This window comes from Gorilla gorilla, chromosome 23 (genome assembly GCF_029281585.2).
Source record: "Gorilla gorilla gorilla isolate KB3781 chromosome 23, NHGRI_mGorGor1-v2.1_pri, whole genome shotgun sequence".
Classification (NCBI taxonomy): Eukaryota; Metazoa; Chordata; class Mammalia; order Primates; family Hominidae; genus Gorilla; species Gorilla gorilla.
The window spans coordinates 29,638,268-29,662,657 of NC_086018.1; the positions used below are offsets into that span (position 1 = coordinate 29,638,268).

The window sequence follows — 24,390 nt, forward strand, 5'->3', positions numbered from 1 at the left end:
CCGAAGCCCTGGGTATGAGATTCAGTGGCCTCTTGGAGCCAAGACAATAAGGTGACTAAGGTCGGACACAAGTGTGGATTTCTCCCCCGATCCAGGCAGTGGCTGGGGCTGGTCCAGGCCCCTCTCCTAAATGAGTGACGGGGACAGCTCACTGCAGATGGGTCAGGCAGGAGGGCGCCTACCCACCAGCAAACAGATACACACCAACATCCTCCCTTGGGAAGGTGCCGGCACCAGGAGATTGGCACAGGCACGAGAGGCCCATCCCATCTCAAGGCCGAGGCCCAGGACCACAGACAGCCCCAGGGTCCAGGCCTCCAGGGCCATGTCACTCCAACCACTCCGCCAACATACTGAGCAAACGCCCCACCCTCCCTGGCCCACCAGGCTCCATGCTGGCCTCTCGCCAGCTGCCAGGGAAACAGAGTGGTGATAGCAGTCAGGGGTGAGCCTGGTGCCTGGTTCCAAAGGGGAAGCTCTTTCCCTGGTCTATAGAGTGCAGGCTTGGAGCTGAGCTCACAGCCAGGATTCAGAGGGAGGCAAGCGTGGCCTTGAGGGGAGGCAGAGAGGAGGGGCCTTGGGGAGCCCCAGCCTCCTGCCAGTTTTCCTCACTGACCTACCATGTGGGACAGTGACGACCACAGCCCTGAACGTATCAGAAAGACATGAACCCAGATAAACCCAGCTCGGCCAAAAACCTTGGGTTCTCAAAGCAGGTTCCCCTGTGAGCCTTGGCATTTCATTCTCCCATGGTGCTGTGAGGGGCTGGGTCTGGCCTCCGGTCTCAGAGGGGGCCCTACTGAGGAATCAAGGCACATGAGGCCAGGGGCCAGGTCAGATGCCCATCAGGGAAAGGTGAGCCCTGGAGAGACTAAGAACCATCCTGAGAGGCCAGGCTGGGGCACCGCACCTGCCAGTGAGCCCAGTGAGGGCAGGGCGTCCTTGCCCATTTAGATCCTTGTCTTTATCACTGTTCTGCCTCTTCTAAGACAAGCGCCGAGACCAGGGTGTCAGTGCCTCCATATCACCACCTGTGGGCCCCAGAAGATCGCCAGGGAGGAAAATGAATCCAGCTTTGCCCCAGGACACAGGCTGAGCACCGTGTGTCCCTCTCAGAGCTGCAGGATGGAGGGAAGGGGCGCCTAGAGGTTGCTGCTTTCTTGCTTCCCAAGGCCAAGCCACTTCCTTGGCCAGCAGTGTTTCTGGCCTCCCTATTTCAAATCCTGGCTTGCCCTCTGCCTATGACAGCCCTGGAAGCCCAAGCCAAAGATTTCATCCTCTCTGGCTGTCTTGAGGTGACACGAGGTGGGAGCCTCAGGCCCTGGATGAGGAGATTGCAAGAAGGGTACCCAGAATGGAGGAAGCACTGACACCTTCCCTCCCTTCTAAGCCTCAAAGACATTCTGTGGAGAGGAGTTTAGGGTTGTGACCAATAGGACTTTAATGTTACTACATGGCCTAAGGGCCAGTCACCTGCAACATGAGAACTCAGAGGGCTTTGTGGCTGGTGACAACCTGGTCACTGCAATCCTGGCTGCCTTCCTCTACCTCTGCCCTGAGAGCAGGGAAAGGCATTGGCAAGTCACAGGTAGTCTTTAAGTCTTGGTTTGTACATCTGGAATATGGGAAAGGAAATTCCTCCTGGCCACCCCCTTGAGGCTCAGAGCACAGCTGCAACCATGGCCCAGAACAACTGCTCAGAAACCCCACTTCCACCTAGGAGCGCGACACAGCCTCAGACCTGGCTTCCAACACCTCACCTCTCTTTCCAAAAAGTCAACCTCACACTCTGGTGGGGGCAGGGGTTTCCACCACAGGAAAGATGAAATAAGAGGGACTTAGGTGGCAGTTCTAAAACAGGAACCCAAACTTGTGGGGAGTGACCGGCCCTGTGAATAGGAAGCAATGGCTGATAGGACCGTATGGGGGGTAGGGAAACACCTTTGTCAGGACATGCTGTTTTGGGGATCCATACCAGAGCAGTAAGGCAGTGTCCCCACCCGTCCCTCACCAACCAGAGTAAAGACCACAACACCTGCCCCCCCAGTGGAATGGAACATTCCAACTGAAGTCGATGAATGGACCCAGGCCAGGCAGCAGTTACTACAGGTTGGGTTGGGGCCTGCAAGATTGTTGTGCATGAGGGGGAGGTGCATGTAGGTGGAGTGTGTGTGCATGGAGAATACGTGTGCAGGTGCAAGGGTATGTGCATGGAGGGGTGCGTGTATAGGTGCAAGGGTGTGTGGGGTGTGTAGATGTGAGGGTGTGTGTAGGGGGTGTGTAGGTGTGAGTGTGTTATGTGTATAGGTGGTGTGTGTGTAGGTGTGAGGTTATGTGCCTGGAGGGGGTGTGCACAGGTGCAAGGTGTGTGCATGTAGGAGACGTGCGTAGGTGTGAGGGTGGGCGCATATAGGGGTGTGTATGTAGGTGCGAGGGTGTGTGTAGGTGAGGGGGTGTGTGCCTGTAGGGGGCGCGTGCATGTAGGGGTGTGTAGGTAGGGGGTGGGTGCGTGAGGGTATGTGTGTGTAGGTGCAGGGGTGTGTGTAGGGGTATGCGTGTATACACTTACAGTCCTGCTCCTGGTGGATTCTGGTTCAAGCCTCAGCAAGGCAGAGCAGGCAGTGAGGGACATGGCACTGTCACCTGCAGTCTGCAGCCCCCAGCCAGCTCTGCCAGAGTATATGTAGCCTTGCAGCTTGTGTGTTCAGCCAAGGACCCTGAGAACTGGCTCCTGCTATCTGATGGGAAGCGCCTGGAACGCCAGGACCACCCCTCTTGAAGCCTCAGCAGAAACCTCCAGGGCCCCAAATCCTGTGTCCAGTGGCCTGACTGCGGGCCATGCACTCCCCCCGGGGGCGAGGGTGGGGGCAAGGGGCTGACTTTCTCCCCAGCTCAGCTGAGGCCTGGCCACCATGCAGCGGCGTGCGTCTAGTGGGGCGACAACCCTGCCTTCCCTGCATTCCTGAGCTAGAAGCAGGCAAACTTCCCAAGTAGGAGACGGGGAAAATGGTCCTCCCTGGGCAACATGGACCAGAGTCAGTGGCAGGCAGCCCAGGAGGCCCTGGGAAGAGGGCAGGCAGGACTCGCAGGGGTCTATCCTAGCCGCCCAAAGACAGGGAACCTCCTCTCAGACAACTCTGGGTGCTGAGGGGAACCGGCTCCGGGCAAAGGCAGTAAGCCGGCCACCCGCTCCCTGGCCCTCGGGCGCTGCCCTCTTCCCCAGGCGGCCTGCCCCCAGGCCCTCCGGCAGCACCAAGGAGACGGAGCTCTCAGGGCCGGAGGCGCCCCAGCCCGGGCCCCGCCAATGCCAGCCGGCACCCCCTCACTTCCTGCAGCCGCCTCACTGCAGGCACCCCCTCACTTCCCCTCACTTCCCCTCACTTCCCGCGGCCGCCTCACTTCCCGTACGCTCTTCACTTCCCGTCCCCGCGCCCGGCAGGAGATAAGATGTGGAGGAAGTGAGCTCACGCAGCCCGGGCCGTGCCCACGTGGGGACGGAAAAAAAGCCCACGACTCACTCAACCTTGTCCGCGGGGCTCCTCAAGCCGGGGCCGCGTCGTCACAGCTGGGAGAGCCCACCTGCGACCGAAGGCGCTAGAAGGGCACCCCCACCCGGCACTGGCCCTCTGAGCGGGCAGGGTGGGGCGCCTCCCTGAGAAGTCACCTGGAGCTCCCGGCAGGGCCGGGGCGCCGGCTCCGCTCACTCACCCGCAGGTGGCTCCAGCTTCCGGGCTCCGACTCCCTAGGGGCGCTCCCGGAGCCGGGAAGCCTTGGGGCGAGTGGGCGGGGCTCAGGCTCCAGCCACTCAGACTACCAGGGGCGGGGGCAGGAGGCCGACCCCAGCCACCCTTAAAGCTGCCGCCCCCTCTGAGCCTCAGTCCTGCTGGGCCGCCCGCCCAACCCGAGGGCCCCTTTAAGAGGAAGGGCCAAGGCCAGGGAGAAGGGGAAGGGCAGCAGACACCAGCTCTGCTTGGTCACTGTCACGGGAGGACCCCACTCAAACCAGCAAGGTGGGCCCGGCTGCTCCCAAGGGATGCCTCCTGTCTGTCCTCAGTCTGTCCGCTGGTCTGTGAGCCGCCTGTCTGCAGCCCGTGGCTGGCCTCCCAAAGCGGCTGCCTCCCCTCCACCACCCGCCACCCAACACTAGGCAGACTCAGGACCCCACGTGCTGCTGACCTCACTGAGGACCAGCTTCTTCACTGCACTGAACAGAAAGCCACCCCTGCTAGCCCAAGGAAGCTCCAGAGAATGCGAAATCCTTGATCCTTCCAGCATCCCATCTTGAAGCTACAAGGCTGCTCCCACCCCAACCTTCTGCCCTCCAGGCACGCACAGCCCTGACAAACAGAATGCCCTGACTCCAAAACTGATGTAGACCAGTGAACAAGGGCAGCCATAAACAAGGTCTGACCGCCCCAGCCTAGAGCACACAGGCCTCCCTGCTTTACTACTAGGATGCAGAGCCCATGGGATGGATGATGCATGCTGTCTTCCCACCCCACTAGATCGGAGGGCCCTAGTCTGCGGCTTGGCAGTCCACCCCATACCCACATGGTGCCAGGCACCCAACAAGCACTCAGCCCACATGGGATCAGACCAATCAGCTTAATGCTTTTAGGGGAGGGGAAAGGTCTGAGAGGGATCACCATTCAACCAAAGAAAGGGTGTGGCATTAAGTAGCCTTGTTCACATCTGTGGGAGCAACTGAGCACACCCATTCCCTATTCAATGGTGAGATGGCCCTGGAAGTCTCAGTCTCCTCATTCTGAGCCACTGAACAGGATACAATTCCAGCGGCTTCTCACCACTGAGATCTTTGTTTCTAAAACAACTAAGGTTTGGGGCCAGGCATGGAGGCTCATGCCTGTGACCCTAGCACTTTGGGAGGCCAAGGTGGGAGGATCACTTAAGCTCAGGAGTTCGAGACCAGCCTGGACAACATAGTGAGACCTCTCTCTTTTTTTTAAACCAAAAAGAAAGAATTAAGGTTTGGAACAGGAGGAGAGGGTCTGTAGGGCTTGCGGAGAAATGGCGCGGGGGCCACGCCTGGAATAGGACATAAGGGTGTATAGTCACAGCCCCATACACCTGTCGTCCTTACCTGGATCCAACCCAAGCAAGTGCCACATGACAAGCCACAGCCCTGGGATGCGGCAGGGGGAAGAAGACAGATAGGGTCCTCCTCCATGGATTTCCATGTTCTTCCATACCTACAATGCACCCATGGGAACAGAGAGGCAGGGGTGAACAAGGCACAGTGCCACCCCTAAGGGCCTCAGCATGGGGTACAGGGGTGGCAGATACCTTATACAAAGCTGCTCCTAATATTCTCCTGTCCAGACATCACTACGGGAGGTCCTCAAATAGTGTCATCATAACACTGATGAGAAAAAAAATCTATTCCAGCCAGGGCTACTGTCTGTGTGGAGTGCGCACATTCTCCCCATGTCTGCATGGGTGTTCTCTGAGTACCCTAGTTTCCTCCACATCCCAAAGCCATGCACATTAGGCTCACTGGTGTGTCTAAATGGTCCCAGTCTGAGTGAGTGTGGGTGTGGGTGCACCCTGCCATGGGAAGACATCCCATCCAGGACTGGTTTCTGCCTTGTGCCCTGAGCTGCCCATCGGATAGGGGACCACCTGCAACCCTGAACTGGAGTAATTAGGTAAATAATTATCTTTTTATTAATCATTCATAAATGCATGTATAGCTCACATTTCAATGGTTAATATTAGAAATGTTTGGGGTCTTTAAAAGTTCGGTGATGTTTTTGTGGTCAGAAACATCCATAGGAACTTAATTCTTGCTTCTATCAATCAGCCTATGGTAAAACTGGTTTCATTCTATGTTTTGCTTAAAGGTGAAGATCCCAAGAACCTATCATCAAGATTGAGAACTTACTGTAACTGATCCCAGCATTCTCAGAGCCCCAAAGAAACTTCAGACCCCTTCTCACCTCAGAGGTCCAAGGAAACACATGACATGGGATAAAATGCAATTAAAGCACAGAAAGATGTTGATGCAGAATCCTGCCACCACCAACTTCCAGAACTGGAAAGACCCTGGAAGACCATCCTGGCCTCCTCAAAGCCTCTAGTACTTACAGACCAGCCCACACAGGTCCCTGGGGACGGAACAAAACCAAGCCCCAGTTAGACCAGGGGAGAAAGGTCTGTAGAGGAAAGACCACCTTCTGCACACATTCTACCTCCCATGTGCTGAGAGATCTCTGGGACTCTCACACTCTTCCCTGTGGAATGGCCAGCTCGGCTGCACTGCATCCACTGGCATTGCTTTTTAGCCATTCTAAGCCTCTAAGGCAGATGGGTGTTTAAAAACCCATAAACCACCGGGCGTGGTGGCTCATGCCTGTAATCCCAGCACTTTGGGAGGCTGAGGCAGGCGGATCATGAGGTCAGGAGATCGAGACCATCCTGGCTAACACGGTGAAACTCCATCTCTACTAAAAATACAAACAATTAGCCAGGCATGGTGGCGGGCGCCTGTAGTCCCAGCTACTCAGGAGGCTGAGGCAGGAGAATGGCGTGAACCCAGGAGGTGGAGGCTGCAGTGAGCCGAGATCGTGCCATAGCACTCCAGCCTGGGCGACAGAGCGAGACTCATCTCAAAAAACAAACAAACAAACAAACAAACAAACAAACAAACAAACAAACGAAACCCATAAACCAGCCCACAAGTTGGCCGAGATCAGCACTACCCCACCTTCCAACCAGACCTCCACCACACATATTTTCAGTGGGGAAATGCCTCTGGATTTTGAACAATCACTTACAAGTGAATTTCCATTAGGGAAAAAAAAATTGTCTGGAAATTTACTTTCCTACCTTGTATTTATTTCCTTCAGGCCATGGAGTCCTTTATTTCCACGCCTCCCACTCTGTTAGGACTCCCTTGGGTGGGAGTGCCACCTAGTGCCACTGTGAGGCTCTGCAGGCTCTCAGGCCACCTGCAGATGGAGGCCTCCCTGCCTCAGTCAACCCACCTGTATTCTCTGCCAGGTCCCAGCTGTGTGAATTTCATGCACTACTTCTAAGGGGATGCCCTGTGCCAGGGAACAGAAGGTAGCTGCAGAACAGGGGTGAAAGGTGTCCTCAGCTAATTCTCATTTCCTGGCTCTTGGCTAATTCTCATTCCCTGGGGGCTGGCAGAGGCCCCTCAAGGAAAATGGCTGGGGTCTTAACGGCTAGTACAAGAAACCACAGGCAGGCATCAGCCTCCCCAATGTCTGGGCAGAGAGGCCAGGCAAGCACAAAGTGCCTTCAGGCTATTTCTCTACACACCAGATTCTCCTATCCCTGCCCAACTCCCCACTCATCTTTGAGAATCGTTTTTGGCAGTCCCACTAGCCTGCAAGATGTCCCGGATACCCCTGGCACATTCAGAGCCCCACCAGCAGCTCCCCAAAGGCCCTGCCCAGGCACTCAGGAAGGGCAGACTGGGGTGGAATTCAGAAAAAGTGCTTTAGGCCAGACGTGGTGACTTAGTGTCTGTAATCCCAGCACTTTGGGAGGTCAAGGTGGGCAGATCACCTGAGGTGAGAAGTTCAACACCAGCCTGGCCAACATGGTGAAACCCCACCTCTACTAAACATACAAAAATTAGCCAGGTGTGGTGGTGCATGCCTGTAATCCCAGCTACTCGGGAGGCTGAGGTGGGAGAATCGCTTGAACCCAGGAAGCAGAGGTTGCAGTGAGCTGAGATTGCCACTGCATTCAGCCTGGGTGACAGAGCAAGACTCCATCTCAAAAAAAAAAAAAAAAAAAAAAGTGCTTTTAGGCCTGGCATGGTGGCTCACACCTGTAATCCCAGCACTTTGGGAGGCTGAGGTGGGCGGATCACCTGAGGTCAAGAGTTCAAGACCAGCCTGGCCAACATGGTGAAATCCTGTCTCTACCAAAAATACAAAATTACCCAGGTGTGGTGGCACGCGCCTGTAATCCCAGCTACTCAGGAGGCTGAGGCATGAGAATCGCTTGAACCTGGGAGGTGGAGGTTGCAATGAATTGAGATCGTGCCATTGCACTCCAGTCTGGGCAACAAGAGTAAAACTCCGTCTCAAAAAAAAAACAAAAAAAACAAAAAAAACTGCTTTTAGGTAGAGCCTCCTGGCAGACAGCTTCATGCAGGGCTGCAGGTATCTTGAGTCGGCCATCCCTCGATTCCTTCCAGCCCAGAAGTTTAGCCTTGTGTTTAAGTTCCATGTCTTTTTTTTGGAGACAGAGTCTGACTCTATCCCCCAGGCTGGAGTGCAGTGGAATGATCTTGGCTCACCACAACCTCTGCCTCCCGGGTTCAAGCAATTCTCATGCCTCAGCCTCCCAAGTAGCTGGGACTACAGGTACCTGCCACCACACTGGGCTAATTTTTGTATTTTTAGTAGAGATGGGGTTTCACCATGTTGGCCAGGCTCGTCTCAAACTCCTGACCTCAGGTGATCTGCCTGCCTCCCAAAGTGCTGGGATTACGGGCGTCAGCCACCATGCCCTGCTGAGTTCCACGTATTCTTGAGACACGGTCCCTCCACTTGTTCACACACTGACTGCTCAAAGCCATTGGAGGTAGCTCCCAGGTGGGTCCTGGGCCACCTGGGGGCATGGCTGTGTGAGCCACCGTTCTGCCCTCTGCAATCTCCTCCTGCCCTAGAGTGAGCCCACAATTCTCTGAGGTCAGAGCTGGCCCCTGCCAGCCAGTTCCAGTGGCATAAGAACACTACAGGAGTTCAGGTGGCACTGGGGCAGGCAGGAGGCTCTGCTTCCCTGCCAACTTGACTATTTGCCCATTTCCACACTCACACCTATTAGGTAAGAAGTAAAATAGTACTTACTAAAGCTCCACTCCCTGCCAGCATGGGGCCAGGTATTTACATACACATCACTCTTATTTAACAACTTTATGAGGGCGTGAATGGCCCTATTTATAGATGAGAATAATAAAACTACAGCAGGTACATGGCTCACCAACATGGAGAACATGTCCAATACTGCCCACTACCAGGTACACCGCGGCGCCAGGACGCATGCTGAGCACAGGCCCATGGGGCTCCAGGAAGGGGACAGGGAGAGAAGGAGGACACAGGCCACTTCACAGGGTTCTGCCTTATGCTTAGGCTGAATGGTGGTAGACCAGACAGGCTGATCTGTCTTTATTCCTTTTGATGAATTGGAATACTGTACTATACTTTTTTTTTTTATTCTAAACGGAGGCTATAAACAAGGAAGCAGTGCTCAGACAGGAGTGAGCATACCTGCAAGCCCAGCTGAGTAAGGCCTTTCCTGCACTGCTGCTCCCCAAACACCTCAGCCCTTGCCACAAGCCCCCAGGGCCATGCCTCAAACCAATAAAAACCACCTTCCGGGTTCAAGCGATTCTCCTGCCTCAGCCTCCCAAGTAGCTGGGATTACAGGCACCCACCACCACGCCCAGCTAATTTCTGGTTTTTGTTTTTGTTTTTGTTTTTGTTTTTGAGATGGAGTCTCACTCTCTCTCCCAGTCTGGAGTGCAGTGGCACAATCTCGGCTCACTGCAAGCTCTGCCTCCCAGGTTCACACCATTCTCCTGCCTCAGCCTCCCAAGTAGCTGGGACTACAGGCGCCCGCCACCACGCCCGGGTAATTTTTTGTATTTTTTTTAGTAGAGACGGGGTTTCAACGTGTTAGCCAGGATGGTCTCGATCTCCTGACCTTGTGATCTGCCCACCTCAGCCTCCCAAAGTGCTGGGATTACAGGCATGAGCCACCACGCCCAGCCTAATTTTTGTATTTTTAGTAGAGACAGGGTTTCACCATGTTGGCCAGGCTGGTCTTGAACTCCTGACCTCGTGATCCACCCACCTCAGTCTCCCAAAGTGCTGGGATTACAGGCATGAGCCACCGCGCCCAACCTTTTCCCTTTTTTTAAAAAGATTACATATTAGTTGGGTGCAGTAGCTCACGCCTATAATTTCAACACTTTGGGAGGCCAAGGCAGGTATATCACTTGAGCCCAGGAGGTTGAGACCTGCCTGGGCAATATGGCAAAACTCTACAAAAAAAATATATATATATATACATATATATAAAACAATTAGCCGGGCATGGTGGTGCACGCCAGTAATTCCAGCTACTCAGGAGGCTGAGGTGGGAGGATCGCTTGAGCCCAGGAGGTTGAGGCTGCAGTGAGCCATGATCACACCGCTACACTCCAGCCTGGGCAACAGAGCAAGACTCTCTCAAAAAAGAAAAAGTTGTGTTTTTTTGTTTGTTTGTTTTTTAAAAAGAGATTACATATTTACCATTAAAAAATCTCTCATTGGCCCTAAACTGGCAACAGTCATCTAACCCTGGTCTCACACCACTCTGAACCGGACCCTCCTCTGTACTTCCTCCTGCACCAGCTCGCGGGAGCCACAGGGCTGTTCTGTTCAGACCTGAGAGCCCCATTCAGGCACTCACACTGGGACATGCATGTCACTTTACTCCAGTGACTGAGGACCTGAGAACTCCTTCGTCCTCCATTTTCCAGAGCAAAGAAGAAACAGTGAAAGCTACAGAAAAGCATCTCTGCTTTCGTGAAAGCACAATGCTCTTCCCATGCTGACTTGGTCTGGGGAAGGGGTCAACTTTTGGATCCGCTCTTCTGAAGAAGCAAGTGTCCAGCTCCCCTCACCCGGCACTGGCTATCTTGAATCAGTGAAGAGGGAAGCTCTTCACTCCCTAATGTCACGTCCTACACATTACAAGCTCTGACTGAAATTTCTCACTCAGAATGTTTGTAACCTAAACATTTAGACTGAGTGGCAAGGAAGGAGGATCCATGTGCTTCCAGAAATAAGGCTCGGCCCCAGACAGACCCAGAGCCCGCCCTGCCTTTGGCGTGGGAGCCGCAGGCTGAGCAAGTGCCTCCCCTCGGGCCAGGCCCTCTGTCCTCCAAACCGTTGGGCCAGGAGAGCCTGGCCCTGCTCTGTGGCCACTCAGGCAGACGTATTTTGGCTGTGCCTGCCCTTGGCTGTGGGGCTGCTGCCAGGTGGTGGTAGCCCCAGGATGAAACCAGCCCTCCCCCAAGACCTAGATCCACGGGGCAGAGGCAACACAAAGGAACTCAGGACGCTGTGACTGGGCACAGCTCAGGCCCAAAGATGTGGGGCAGGTCCAGTCACAACAGCAGCCCCACGTCCCTTCTGGAGAGTCTGGACGGCCACCCCTGCTGTCAAGCCCCTGCCCCATGGGAAACTCACCTCCACTTGACCTAACTGCAAGCAAAAGTGTCCACCAAATGCCCTGGGTCTGTGGAGGGGCGAGGAAGGGGGGATGAAGGGGGATGAAGTGGGGAAGTGGGGAGAACAGGGAAGAGGGAGAAACGCTTGTTGGCCAAGAAGACCGGCGGAGAGGAAATGACACAGCTGCCCCAAGAGAGGCAAAACGGGTAGTAAGGACACCCGCAGGCCACTCCTCCCCTCAGAGATCTGCCCCCATCCTTCCCTAGCCTCTGCCACAAAAACCAGTTCTGTCTCTACTACTAGCTAATGGTTTTTTCTTTGTAGAGGCATGGTTTTGCTATGTTGCCCAGGCTGCTCTCAAACTCCTGGGCTCAAGAGATCTTCCTGCCTCAGCCTCTCAGGCAGCTGGGACCACAGGCACACACCACCACCCCTGGCTGATTTTTCTTTTCTTTTCCGTTTTTTTTTTTTTTTTTTTTTTGAGATAGAGTTTCGTTCTTATTGCCCAGGCTGGAGTGCAATGGCGCAGTTTCGGCTGAGGTGGGAGGATCACCTGAGCCTGGGAGGTCGAGGCCGTGGTGAGCCCTGCTCACACCACTGCACTCCAGACTGGACGACAGAGTGAGAGCCTGTCTTTTTTTTTCTTTTTTTCCCCCTGAGACAGCGTCTCGCTCTGTCACCAGGCTGGAGTGCAGTGGCATGATCTCAGCTCACTGCAACCTCCGCCTCCCAGGTTCAAGCGATTCTCCTGTCTCAGCCTCTCAGGTAACAGGGACCACAGGCACACACACCACCACCCCTGGCTAATTTTTCTTTTCCTTTTTTTTTTTTTGAGACAGAGTTTCATTGACCAGGCTGGAGTGCAATGGCGCAGTCTCGGCTCACTGCAACCTCCGCCTGCCGGGTTCAAGTGATTCTCCTGTCTCAGCCTCCCAATTAGCTGGGATTACAGGCGCCCGCCACCACACCCAGCTGATGTTTTTGCATTTTTAGTAGAGATGGGGTTTCACCATGTTGGCCAGGCTGGCTAATTTTTTAATGTATTTTTTTGTAGAGACAGAGTCTTGCCTTGCCAGGCTGGTCATGAGCTCCTGGGCTCACGCAATCTTCCCACCTCAGCCTACCAAAGTGTTGGGATCACAGGCCTGAGCCACCATGCCTAGCTGAAAATGTATATTTTCAATTAGATGTTTTGTAACCAAAAATTTGAGATATCATCTAAAACAGTATTTGTCAATTTCAGGAAAGAGGCAACAGGCAACATGACATGATTGCTGAATGATTTTTTAATGACTTTTGGGGACAAATAGGCAGCATATCTGAAATCACAACCGCCACACAAAGGCAGGACATATGACCACTGCAGCAGTATAAACTATGGATCCATAAACTACAGATCTGTACCTGGTAGCCACCCACCCTCTGTCTGTGCTCTCTCACCGCGGCTCTGAGCACAGGCCTCTATGTCAACAGCCAAAGCCACAAGCCACACCTGTGGAACCCAAGTGAACACTCAGGCCAAGAACCAAGAGTGTTCCCAGGACATCATGAGTTCCTGAAAAGAAACTCAGAGAAGCGGCTCTTCTACTTCTCAGCAGTCCCTGAGCTCCTGCCTTCAAGAGTGCCCTTGGTACCCTGCAGAAAATCACCTCTGCCCACTGATGGGCCACAGGTTGAATCAGGGACTCAAGGGAATAGCACTCTGGAAGCCAAAAAGCATTATTCAAGCTGCGCACACTCCACGCGACGGGACTAAATGGAACTAAAAGGAACACTCTGGGTCTTCAACCTGAGCAGCTCAGCAAGCAGCGTTCCAGAACACGATTTCAAGCTACTTTTTTTTTTTTTTTTTTTTTTTTGAGACAGGGTCTTGCTCTGTCACCCCGGCTGGAGTGCAGTGGCACGATCTCAACTCACTGCAACCTCTACCTCCTGGCTCAAGCAATCCTCCCACCTCAGCCTCCCAAGTAGCTGGGACCACAGGCCCACGCCACCACACCGGCTGATTTTTGTATTTTGAGCAGAGATGAGGTTTCACCACGTTGCGCGGACTGGTCTCAAACTCCTGAGCTCAAGTGATCTGCCCACCTCAGTCTCCCAAAGTGCTGGGATTACAGGCATGAGCCACCACTCCAGGCCTCAAGCTATCCTTTCTAGAGACATCATTCTGTGAAATAAAAACTTAAAATAAAAACATCCGAAACAAAAATGTTTCGGTTTGGTTTTTTTTTTTTTTTTTTTTTGAGACGGAGTCTCGCTCTGTCAACCAGGCTGGAGTACAATGGCACGATCTCGGCTCACTGCAACCTCTGCCTCCTGGGTTCAAGCAATTCTCCCACCTCAGCCTCCCGAGTAGCCCGCCGCCACGCCTGGCTAATTTTTGTATTTTTAGTAGAGACGAGGTTTCACCATGTGGGCCAGGCTGGTCTTGAACTCCTGACCTCAGGTGATCCACCCGCCTCGGCCTCCCAAAGTGCTGGGATTACAGGTATGAGCCACCACACCCGGTGTTTTTTTTTTTTTTTTTTTTTTTGAGATGGAGTTTCACTCTTGCTGCCCAGGCTGCAGTGCAATGGTGCAATCTCGGCTCACCGCAACCTCCACCTCCTGGGTTCAAGCGATTCTCCTGCCTCAGCCTCCCAAGTAGCTGGGATTACAAGTATGCACCACCACTCCCGGCTAATTTTTTGTATTTAGTAGAAGAGGGGTTCCACCATGTTGGTCAGGCTGGTCTTAACTCCTGACCTCAGGTGATCCACCCACCTCGACATCACGCTCAACTAACGGATAAAAGATTCACTCTTACCATAGATCTTATCAAAATCAGCATAAGATTTTTTTTCTTTCCTTTTGAAGTCCAGAACTTTCACCTTTTCACTTAAAGAAGGCACTTTACCACTTTCTCTTCGGCAATCCAAATTGCCAGAATTGCTATTGTTGCACTTTGGGGCCAGTATTAAGCCAAATAAGGGTGACCTGAACACAAGCACCGGAATACCACGACAGCTGATACCATAACTGAGATGGCTACTAAGTGACTTATGGGCAGGCGGCATAGACACTGAGGTCACAATGGACAGAGGGAGGATTAATATCCTAGGTGGGAGAGAGAGAGTTCATTATGCTACTCAGAACAGGGAGACATTTAAAACTTAGGAATTGTGGCCGGGTGTGGTGGCTCACACCTGTAATCCCAGCTTTGGGAGGCTGAGGTGGGCAGATCACCTGAGGTCAAGAGTTCAAGAACAGCCTGGCCAACAATGGTGAAACCCCATCTCTACTAAAAACACACAAAAAAATTAGCCAGGTGTGGTGCCACAAGCCTGTAATCCCAGCTACTCAGGAGGCTGAGGCAGAACTGCTTGAACCCGGGAGGCGCAGGTTGCAGTGAGCTGAGATCGCGCCACTGCACTCCAGCCCGGGAGACAGAGTGAGACGCCATCTCAAAAAATAATAATAATAATAATGATAAAATTTAAAACCTTAGGAATTATTTCTGGAAATTTACATTTAATATTTTCAGACTGCAGGAACATGAAACCTTGGATAAGGGGGAAACACACCGATTGTTTTAGAAGCCAAATGCATGCCACAAACCATAAAGGTATCCATATCCTTTCAGGCAGCAATCCTACACCTAGGCATTCATCATGAGGAAAAGGCTTTATGTGCAAAGGTATGCTCTGCAACATTATTCATGGTGGCAAAGACCACCAGTATACCAGAATCAACTGAGGTGGTAAAGCCTCAGTGGCAACCAGAGACTTCAGGACCTGGGTGCCTGTCACCACTGAGGAAGAGCCAAGAGTGGCTCCAGGGTAGCTCACACCTGGAATCCCAGCACTTTGGGAGGCCAAGGTGGGAGGATCGCTTGAGACCAGCCTAGGCAACATAGTGAGATCCCATCTCTACAAAAAATAAAAAATTAGCTGAGTGTGGTGGTGGTGCATGCCTGTGCACCATGTCCCAGCTACTTGGGAGGCTGAGGTGAGAGGATTGCTTAAACTCGGAAGGTTAAGGCTACAGTGAGCTGTGACTGTGCCACTGCACTCCAGTCTGGGCAACACAGCAAGAGCCTGCCTCAAAAAAGAAAAACAAACAAACAAACAGCTGAATCAATTTAAAAATAGAGAAAAAAGGACAGGTGTGGTAGCTCACACCTGTAATCCCAGCACTTTGGGGGCCCAAGGCAGGTGGATCACAAGGTCAGGAAATTGAGAGCATCCTGGCCAACACGGTGAAACCCCATCTCTACTAAAAATACAAAAATTAGCTGGGCGTGGTGGTGCGCACCTGTAGTCCCGGCTGCTTGGGAGACTGAGGCAGGGGAATCACTTGAACCCGGGAGGCAGAGGTTGCAGTGAGCCAAGATCACGCCACTGGACTCCAGCCTGGGAGACAGAGCGAGACTCAGTCTCAAAAAAAAAAAAAGAAAGAAAAAAAGCCGGGCGTGGTGGCTCACACCTGTAATCCCAGCACTTTGGGAGGCCGAGGCGGGCGGATCACCTGATGTCGGGAGTTCGAGACCAGCTTGACCAACATGGAGCATCCCCGTCTCTACTAAAAATACTAAATTAGCCAGGCGTGGTGGCACACACCTGTAATCCTACCTACTTGGGAGGCTGAAGCAGGAAAATTGCTTGAACCCGGGAGGCGGAAGTTGCAGTGAGCTGAGATTGTGCCACTGCACTCCAGCCTGGGCAACAAGAACAAAATGCCATCTCCAAAAAAAAAATAGAGACAAAGACAGGAAGTGAATGCATAAAAAACAAAGCGCATGATTAAGCAATCACAGTCACATGGCGAGAAGGCGTGGGAATCATCATGTCCCCCGTTTTCCAACATTCTGTCATAGTGTTTGCTATATCATCTCCGTCATTTAACAGGGAATAAGACTGATTTCTACAAGCATGCCAAAACCATTCAATAGAGAAAGGATAATCTTTTCAACAAATGATGCTGGGAAAACTGGATACCCACATGCAAAATAATGATGTTGGATTCTTCTCTTATACCGTAAATAAAAATTAATTCAAAATGGATAAAAGACTTAAATATAAAACTACCCTGGCGAAGTGGCACATACCTATAGTCCACTACTGGGAAGGCTAAGGTGAAAGAAACATGTGAGCCCAGGAGTTCAAGGCTGTAGCAAGATATGATCACACCACTACTCTCCAGCCTTAGCACAGTAAGGCCCTGCCTCTGAAAAACAAAACAAAAACCTAAAGCTGGCCCGGCACAGTGGCTCATGCCTGTAATTCTAGCACTTTGGGAGGCCAAGGTGGGTGAATCACTTGAGCTCAGGAGTTCAAAACCACCCTGGGCAACATGGTGAAACCCCATCTCTACGAAAAAATACAAAAATTAGTGGCTGTGCACGGTGGCTCATGCCTGTAATCCCAGCACTTTGGGAGGCCAAGGCAGGCAGATCACGAAGTCAGGAGATCGAGACTATCCTGGTTAACACAGTGAAACCCCGTCTCTACTAAAAATACAAAAAATTAGCCAGGCCTGGTGGCGGGCACTTGTAATCCCAGCTACTCGGGAGGCTGAGGCAGGAGAATGGCTTGAACCCAAGAGGCAGAGGTTGCAGTGAGCCGAGATTGCGCCGCTGCACTCCAGCCTGGGTGACAGGGCGAGTCTCCATCTCAAAAAACAAAAAAACAAAAAAACAAAAAACTGTAGCCCTGAAGGGAACATTAGGTAGGGCTCATCTGCCTTTGGTTCTTCAAGCTGGCTTATCATCAGAATCACCTACAGGGCTCCTGGAAAACACAGATCTTGCACCTAGCCCAAACTTTGTAGATTTCTAGGAGTTAAGGAATTCAAATTCATAATTTTTTTTTTTTTGAGATGGAGTCTTCACTCTGTCACCCAGGCTGGAGTGCAGTGGTGCGATCTCGGCTCACTGCAACCTCCGCCTCCCGGGTTCACGTCATTCTCCTGCCTCAGCCTCCCAAGTAGCTGGGATTACAGGCGCCTGCCACCACGCCTGGCTAATTTTTTGTATTTTTAGTAGAGATGGGGTTTCACCGTGTTAACCAGGATGGTCTCGATCTCCTGACCTCGTGATCCGCCCACCTCAGCCTCCCAAAGTGCTGGGATTACAGGCATGAGCCACTGCGCCCAGCCTCAAATTCATAATTTTTAAAGCTCCCCAACAATTCTGATATCAGCTACATTTGGAAAATCTCACATTTTTCATTTGTGATGACAGTGATTAGGTGGAACCAGAGGTGGGATTAGGACCAGGCCCCAGACAGCCATTCAACACTCTCCCTTCTCAACCTGTTGCCGTTCCTGAAAACTTACATAGTTGAGTATCCCTAATCTGAACATCCAAAATCAGAGACTTTTTGAGTGCTGACATGACACCAACAAGTGGAAAATTCCACATCTGATGTCGTGTGACAGGTCACAGTCAAAACTTTGTTTTGGCCGGGCATGGTGGCTCACGTCTGTAATCCTAGCACTTTCGGAGGCCGAGGTGGGTGGATCATGAGGTCACAAGTTCAAGACCAGCCTGGCCAAGAGGGTGAACCCCTGTCTCTACTAAAAATACAAAAATTAGCTGGCGCAGTAATAGGCACCTGTAATCCCAGCTACTTGGGAGGCTGAGGCAGAAGAATCGCTTGAACCCGAGGGTGGAGCTTGCAGTGAGCCGAGATCATGCCACTGCATTCCAGCCTGGGCGACAGAGTGAGACTCCGTCTCAAAAAAAAAAAAAACAAAAAACTTTGTTTCATGAAGAAAATTATTTAAAGTATTATATAAAGTTACCCTCAGGCTATGTGTAGAAGGTATATCTAAAACATAAATGAGACCCCTGTCTCCACAAAAATTCAAACAAATTAGCCAGGCAGGACTTATGAGTTAATCAACCCTGTCCTCTTTACAACCATCTTCCAGGTCTGAAACTATGTATGGCAATAACCCCAATATTGCCAGCTACTCCAGAAGGCTGAGGTGGGGGGATGGCTTGAGCCTAGGAGGTCAGGGATGCAGTGAGCTGTGATCATGCCACTGTACTCCAGCCCTAGGTGACAGAGCAAGGCCCTGCCTCAAATAAATAAATAAATTGGCCGGGCGCGGTGGCGCACACCTATAATCCACACACTTTGGGAGGCCAAGGTGGGCGGATCACCTGAGGTCAGGAGTTCGAGAGCAGCCTGGCCAACATGGTGAAACCCTGTCTCTTTTTTTTTTAGTTTTATTAGAGGCGGGGTTTCACCATGTTGGCCAGGCTTGTCTTGAACTCCTGACCTCAGGTGATCCACCCGCCTCAGCCTCCCAAAGTGCTGGGATTATAGACGTGAGCCACCGCGCCCGGCCAGTGAAACCCTGTCTCTACAAAAATATAAAAATTAGCTGGGCATGACCGCAGGTGCCTGTAATCCCATCTACTGGGAAGGCTGAGGTGGGAGACGCTTGAACCAGGGAGGCGGAGGTTGCAGTGAGCCGAGATTGCGCCATTGCCTTCCAGCCTGGGCAACAGAGTGAGACTCCGTCTAAAAAAAAAAAAAGAAAAGAAAAACAAAACAAATTAAATAAAATAAATAAATTTTGTGTTCAGACTTGGGTCACATCCCCAAGTTATCTCAGTATATATATATATATATATATATATATATATACAAATATTGAAAAATCCAAAAAAAAATCCAGTCCCAAGCATTTTGGATAAGGGATACTCAAACTCCAATGTCAACTCCAAGTCCAGACCATTTCCCCCTCATAAAATGAAGTGTTGGAGTCCCACTTGAAAATCCAGGAGTGGCCGGTACAGTGGCTCACACCTGTAATCCCAGCACTTTGGGAGGCTGAGGCAGGAGGGTTGCTTGAACCCAGGAGTTTGAGACCAGCCTGGGCAACAGAGCAAGACCTCATATCTACAAAAAAAGAAAAAGAACATCAAGGAGTGGTTCTGTGACCATTTTATTCAATCAAGAAGAGTATCTAACTTAAGCCCAGTTCTTTACCAATAGGTGCTTTGAGACCTCACACTGCATTAGGCCACTCTACTCCAGTGTCCTGTCACTTTCCAGGCCCTGGGACTTATGAGTTAATCAACCCTGTCCTCTTTACAACCATCTTCCAGGTCTGAAACTATGTATGGCAATAACCCCAATTACATAAACAGCAGATACTAAAAAACTACTGGCATTGGTCTTTTATGATTTTGGAAGTGGCAGGTTTCTTCCAAATTTATATTCTTTTGGGAAACCTTTGAAGTGTGTGGGAATTTCTTGAAAGCATGCAAGCTCGTCACAGGGTGAGTCAGCCTCAAAAATCTCCAAGGTCAGAAAGATGTCAGCTTGGGTTTAACACTTGAGGGGGGTCATGCAGTCACAGTCACGTGCTACCTACACTTTACAAGTACTTTACTAATCTACTAATCTAATGGAGAATGATGTTTACAGGGGAAACCAGCAATGCCACAGGGAACAGAGGGCAGCATACTTTGAAAGTGTGACTCACCTACTACATAATTACCCTTCACCAAAAGGAATTTGTGATATAGTACCGGAAAACTTTTTTTTTGTTTAAGGTAGGTTATTACAAAGCCCAAGGCGTACGAACAGGCCAAAGGGTAGGCACATGGACATACGGGGCAAGAGCAGACAGATATCTCTTAGGGTAACTCCCATAGCTGGATCTGTATGGCCAGTTGACTAAGTCACGGTTTTACAGGACTGTTAGAAATCAAGTGAAGTCTGTATACTAGATTCTATTGGAGGAAAATGGTCAAAATTAAAGTCCAAAAAAGGATTTTGGAAGGAAACCTATAATGTAGCATGTAATGCCAATGGCAGCAAATACTCCTAGATAAACTGTGTTAGAGCTGGATGGAATCTCAGAGTCATGTTCGAACCCAACCTGCTGTTTTACTGTTAAAGACATGAGACCAGACAGAAAGTGACATGTCCCAGTTCACACAGCTACTGCGGAGCATGGTTGAGACTTGCCTTCAGCATCCTAATGCCCCAGTCACCGTATGTCCTATTAGAATAGATTCAGCTGATCTGGATTAGCAAAATGGAGTGGATCACCACTGCATTCCAGATATCACAAAGCCTCAACTGTCACCCCCTCTTTTGCCCAGAATATTAAGACCTATTACTGGTCCTTTGATATTTCAGATTTTTTATTTGTTAAATTATGGCTGCAAAAAAAAGGCAATTGTTAAACTTACACCTTTATATTCAGTTTCACAATTTACTGAATGTCTCCTCTGAGTCAGGAATCATCCTGGGACATGGGAAGCACAGATGAACAAGATGTTTCGTTACGTATCGTGCATTCCATAACAATGCAGGCTGCCCCTATCGTGTGACTATGATGGAAGGAAGCATTTTGAGCAATAATGACAAAGGAATTTGATTATTTCTGTCTGGTTCCTGGTGAGAACTAATCCACATCACAAAAGCTCAATAGTTTCAGCCCTCTTCCGACTAACAAGGGCAAGAATAGCAGAACAGCCAGGATGTCAGCACCAATTCAAGACATACGCTCTGAGACTTCAACAGCAAGAAATTTCTACTCAGAACCCTTGGGGAGACAAGGGTAAGGTCTGGCAACAGAAGACAAGCTTGACTTGACACCAGAGTTATAACTCCTGTATCTGGCCAAAACCTACTGGAGACATGAGTTCCAAGAAAGCATATTTGACTTGTTCAAACATTTCAACTTTGGAACAACTGGAAAAGTGACAGACAAAGTTTGCTGGACGAGAACCCAAGGCAGTTCCACCTCATTCCTACCTCCCAGTGACCAGCAAGTTTGGGTGGAATCTCCAATCCCAGCTTCTCCAGCTCTCGCTCCCTGTACTTCTCATACTGCCGGTACCCTGCATACCCGCCACCTGTCGCCAACAGAATGGGCAGGGGACGCAGCAGGAACATGGTTCGGGCAGGGGCAGTGTGGATTTTTCTGGCATCTGTAATAAAAAACAGGACAATTTCGAGCCTGGGAGACAGGAATAGGGAAGAGTCATGCAAACACAGCACCAACAGGAGGGTCAGGAAAAGTCAGTGCACCTCAGAAGCCCTCAGTAGGGGGCCAGGCGCATGGCTCACGCCTGTAATCTCAGCACTTTGGGAGGCCGAGGCAGGCGGATCACGAGGTCAGGAGATCGAGACCACGGTGAAACCCCGTCTCTACTAAAAATACAAAAAGAAAACTTAGCTGGGCGCAGTGGCGGGCGCCTGTAGTCCCAGCTACTCGGGAGGCTGAGGCAGGAGAATGGCGTGAACCTGGGAGGCGGAGCTTGCAGTGAGCACAGATTGCGCCACTGCACTCCAGTCTGGGCAACAGAGCGAGACTCCGTCTCAAAAAAAAAAAAAAAAAAAAGAAGCCCTCAGTAGAGGTGACTGGACCCTGAACATATCTAGCAGGCAGCTGCAACCTTGGGCCACTACTCAGACCCTCCTGTCTCCAAATTCTGTCAGTAAGTACAGGACAGGCATCTTTCCTATAGAATTACAATGCACCTCAACTGCCACTGAGGTCACAAAATGTATTAATAGATGAAAACACTGAATCACAAAGAGGTCAAGAAACTAATCAAGGTTGCCCAGGTGGTCACCAACAGGTCCAGAACTTGAAGCCAAACACCATTTCTCACCCAGGGCTCTTTGATCTTGCTTTTATAATGCAGGCCCAATTTTGATCAGGCACTGGTATTCTCTCTCAAATGCAAAATCTCATAAACTCTTACAGGTCAACAATAAAAAGACAAATAGCCAGGCACAGCGGCTTGCACCTATAGTCCCAGCTACTAGGTAGGCTGAGGTGGGAGGATTGCTTGAACCCAGGAGTTCAAGGTTACAGTGAGCTATGATCACGCCACTGCACTCCAGCCTGGGCAACAGAGTGAGACTCTCTCAATCAATCAATCAAAATGTGCAAAGGATTTGAATAGACCTTTGTCCAAAGGAAAAATACACTGGCCAATAAGCACAAGAAAAGACAGAGGCTAAATATCTGTTATGCATTAAATTGCTGAAAACTCCCCCAAAACTCTTATGTTGAAGTTCTAACCCTGAGTACCTTAGAAGGTGCCCTTAGTTGGTTGGAGAGAGGGTCTTTACAGAGATTATCAAGTTAAAATGAGGTTGCAGGCTGGGCATGGTGGCTCAGGCCTGTAATCCCAGGACTTTGGGAGGCCAAGGCAGGCGGATCACAAGGTCAGGAGATCGGGACCATCCTGGCTAACACGGTGAAACCCCATCTCTACTAAAAATACAAAAAATTAGCCAGGCATGGTGGTGGGTGCCTGTAGCCCCAGCTACTCGGGAGGCTGAGGCAGGAGAATGACATGAACCCAGGATGCGGAGCTTGCAGTGAGCCGAGATCCTGCCACTGCACTCAGCCTGGGCGACAGAGCGAGACTCCATCTCAAAAAAATAAATAAGTAAATAAATAAATAAAATAAAATGAGGTTGCCAAGGTGTGTCCAAATCCAACATGATGGGTGTCCTTATAAAAAGGGAAAATCTAGAAACAGACATGCACACATGGAGAATACCAGGTGAAGCTGAAGGCAGAGATTGGAGTGATGCTTCTATATGTAAGGAATGCCAGAGATTGCCAGCAAAACATTGGAAGCTAGGCAAGAGGCATGGAACAGGTTCTCCCTCACAGCCCTCCAAAGGAAGCAACGCTGACACCTTGATCTCAGACATTTAGCCCTAGAATCATGAGACAAACGTCTGCTGTTCAAGCAACCCAGTTTGTGTTGCTTTGTTACAGCAGCCCTAGCAAACTAATACAACATTATTAGTAATCAGGGAAATGCAAATCTAAACCACAATGAGACCCCTTCACACCCATCGGAATGGCTATAATCAAAAAGACATAATGAGGCCGGGCATGGTGGCTCAGGCCTGTAATGCCAACACTTTGGGAGGCCAAGGTGGGCAGATCATTGAGGCCAGGAGTTTGAGACCAGCCTGGGCATCATAGCAAAACCTCATCTCTACTAAAAATACAAAAATTAGCCAGTATGCATGCAGTCTTTGAAATATTAAAAAAACAACAAAAATTAACAATAAAAATTAGCCAGGCGTGGTGGTGCACATCTGTGTCCCAGCTACTTGGGGAATGAGAACTGCTTAAACCCAGGAGGTGGAGGTTTAGTAAACCGAGATTGCATCATTGCATTCCAGCCTGGGCGACAGAGCAAGACTGTCTCAAAAAAAAAAAAAGAAAAAAGAAAAAAGAAAAGCTAACGCTTCAGTGATAACTGCATGCCAGGTACTTTCCACATACTAATTCATTTAACTCTAACAACAACCCTATGTTTATCCCAATTTACAGATGACCAAACTGAGGCAGAGAGAGGGTCACCACCATCTCTAATTGCTCCTTACCTGTGCGAAAGGCTCTAAAAGGCAGCTTCCGTAAGGGCTGTAGGGATTGGCTCAGGGCAGTGATCTCACAGGGATGGAGGCTATAACCAAGCAAAAATGAACCATTAAATATTATTCTTAAAACTAAAGTTACTGGATTAATCGGCAAAATTTAAACACTCAATAACAATATTGTAGCAATGTAAATGTCTTGGTTTTGACAACTGTACTGTAAATAAGAAAATGTCCTTGTAGGGGAAGGACTGAAATATTTATTTATTTATTAATTCATTCATTCATTCTTGAGACAGAGACTTGCTCTGTCACCCAGGCTAGAGTGCAGTGGCGCAATCTTGGCTCACTCCAACCTCTGCTCCCGGGCTCAAGCGATTCTTCTGCCTCAGCCTCCCTAGTAGCTGGGATTACAGGTGCCCGCCACCACACCCGGCTAACTTTTGTATTTTTAGTAGAGATGAGTTTTCACCATGTTGGCCAGGCTGGTCTCAAACTCCTGATCTCATGTGATCCACCAGCCTCAGCCTCCCAAAGTGCTGGGATTACAGGCATGAGCCACCAGGCCCAGCCTAGAAAAGGGCTTAAAAGCAAAAGGTCATCAAGGTAGCAAATTGCTCTCCACTGTCTCAGGAAAAAAATGTATATGTATACACACACATATACATATAAACAGAGATGGAAGATGATAAAGCAAATAGGGCTGACATTTGAGGAATCTGGGTAAAAGGTATTTGGGAATTCTATGTACTATTTTTATAACTTTCTGTAAGCCTGAAACTATTTCCCAATAAAAAGGTTTTTTGGGT

At 50.4% G+C, this 24,390-nt stretch overlaps 1 protein-coding gene across 16 annotated transcripts in view; it reads right to left on the bottom strand.

Annotated features, from left to right (window-relative positions):
• The window catches only part of PISD (phosphatidylserine decarboxylase), a 44,095-nt gene that overhangs the window by 8,615 nt on the left and 11,090 nt on the right, over positions 1-24,390 (bottom strand). Inside the window, exons 2-3 of one of the 16 annotated variants that reach the window (XM_019018329.2) lie at positions 23,591-23,670; positions 20,981-21,156 (exon numbers count right to left, since the gene is read on the bottom strand). In XM_019018329.2, coding sequence (XP_018873874.1) covers positions 20,981-21,156; positions 23,591-23,670 — 256 coding nt within the window. Of the gene's footprint in view, positions 1-910; positions 1,741-1,760; positions 2,538-2,569; positions 4,178-5,101; positions 5,625-20,980; positions 21,157-23,590; positions 23,671-24,390 lie in introns of those variants that run through there. The other 15 variants (XM_055374288.2, XM_055374296.2, XM_055374295.2 and 12 more) reach the window with 15 other exon arrangements.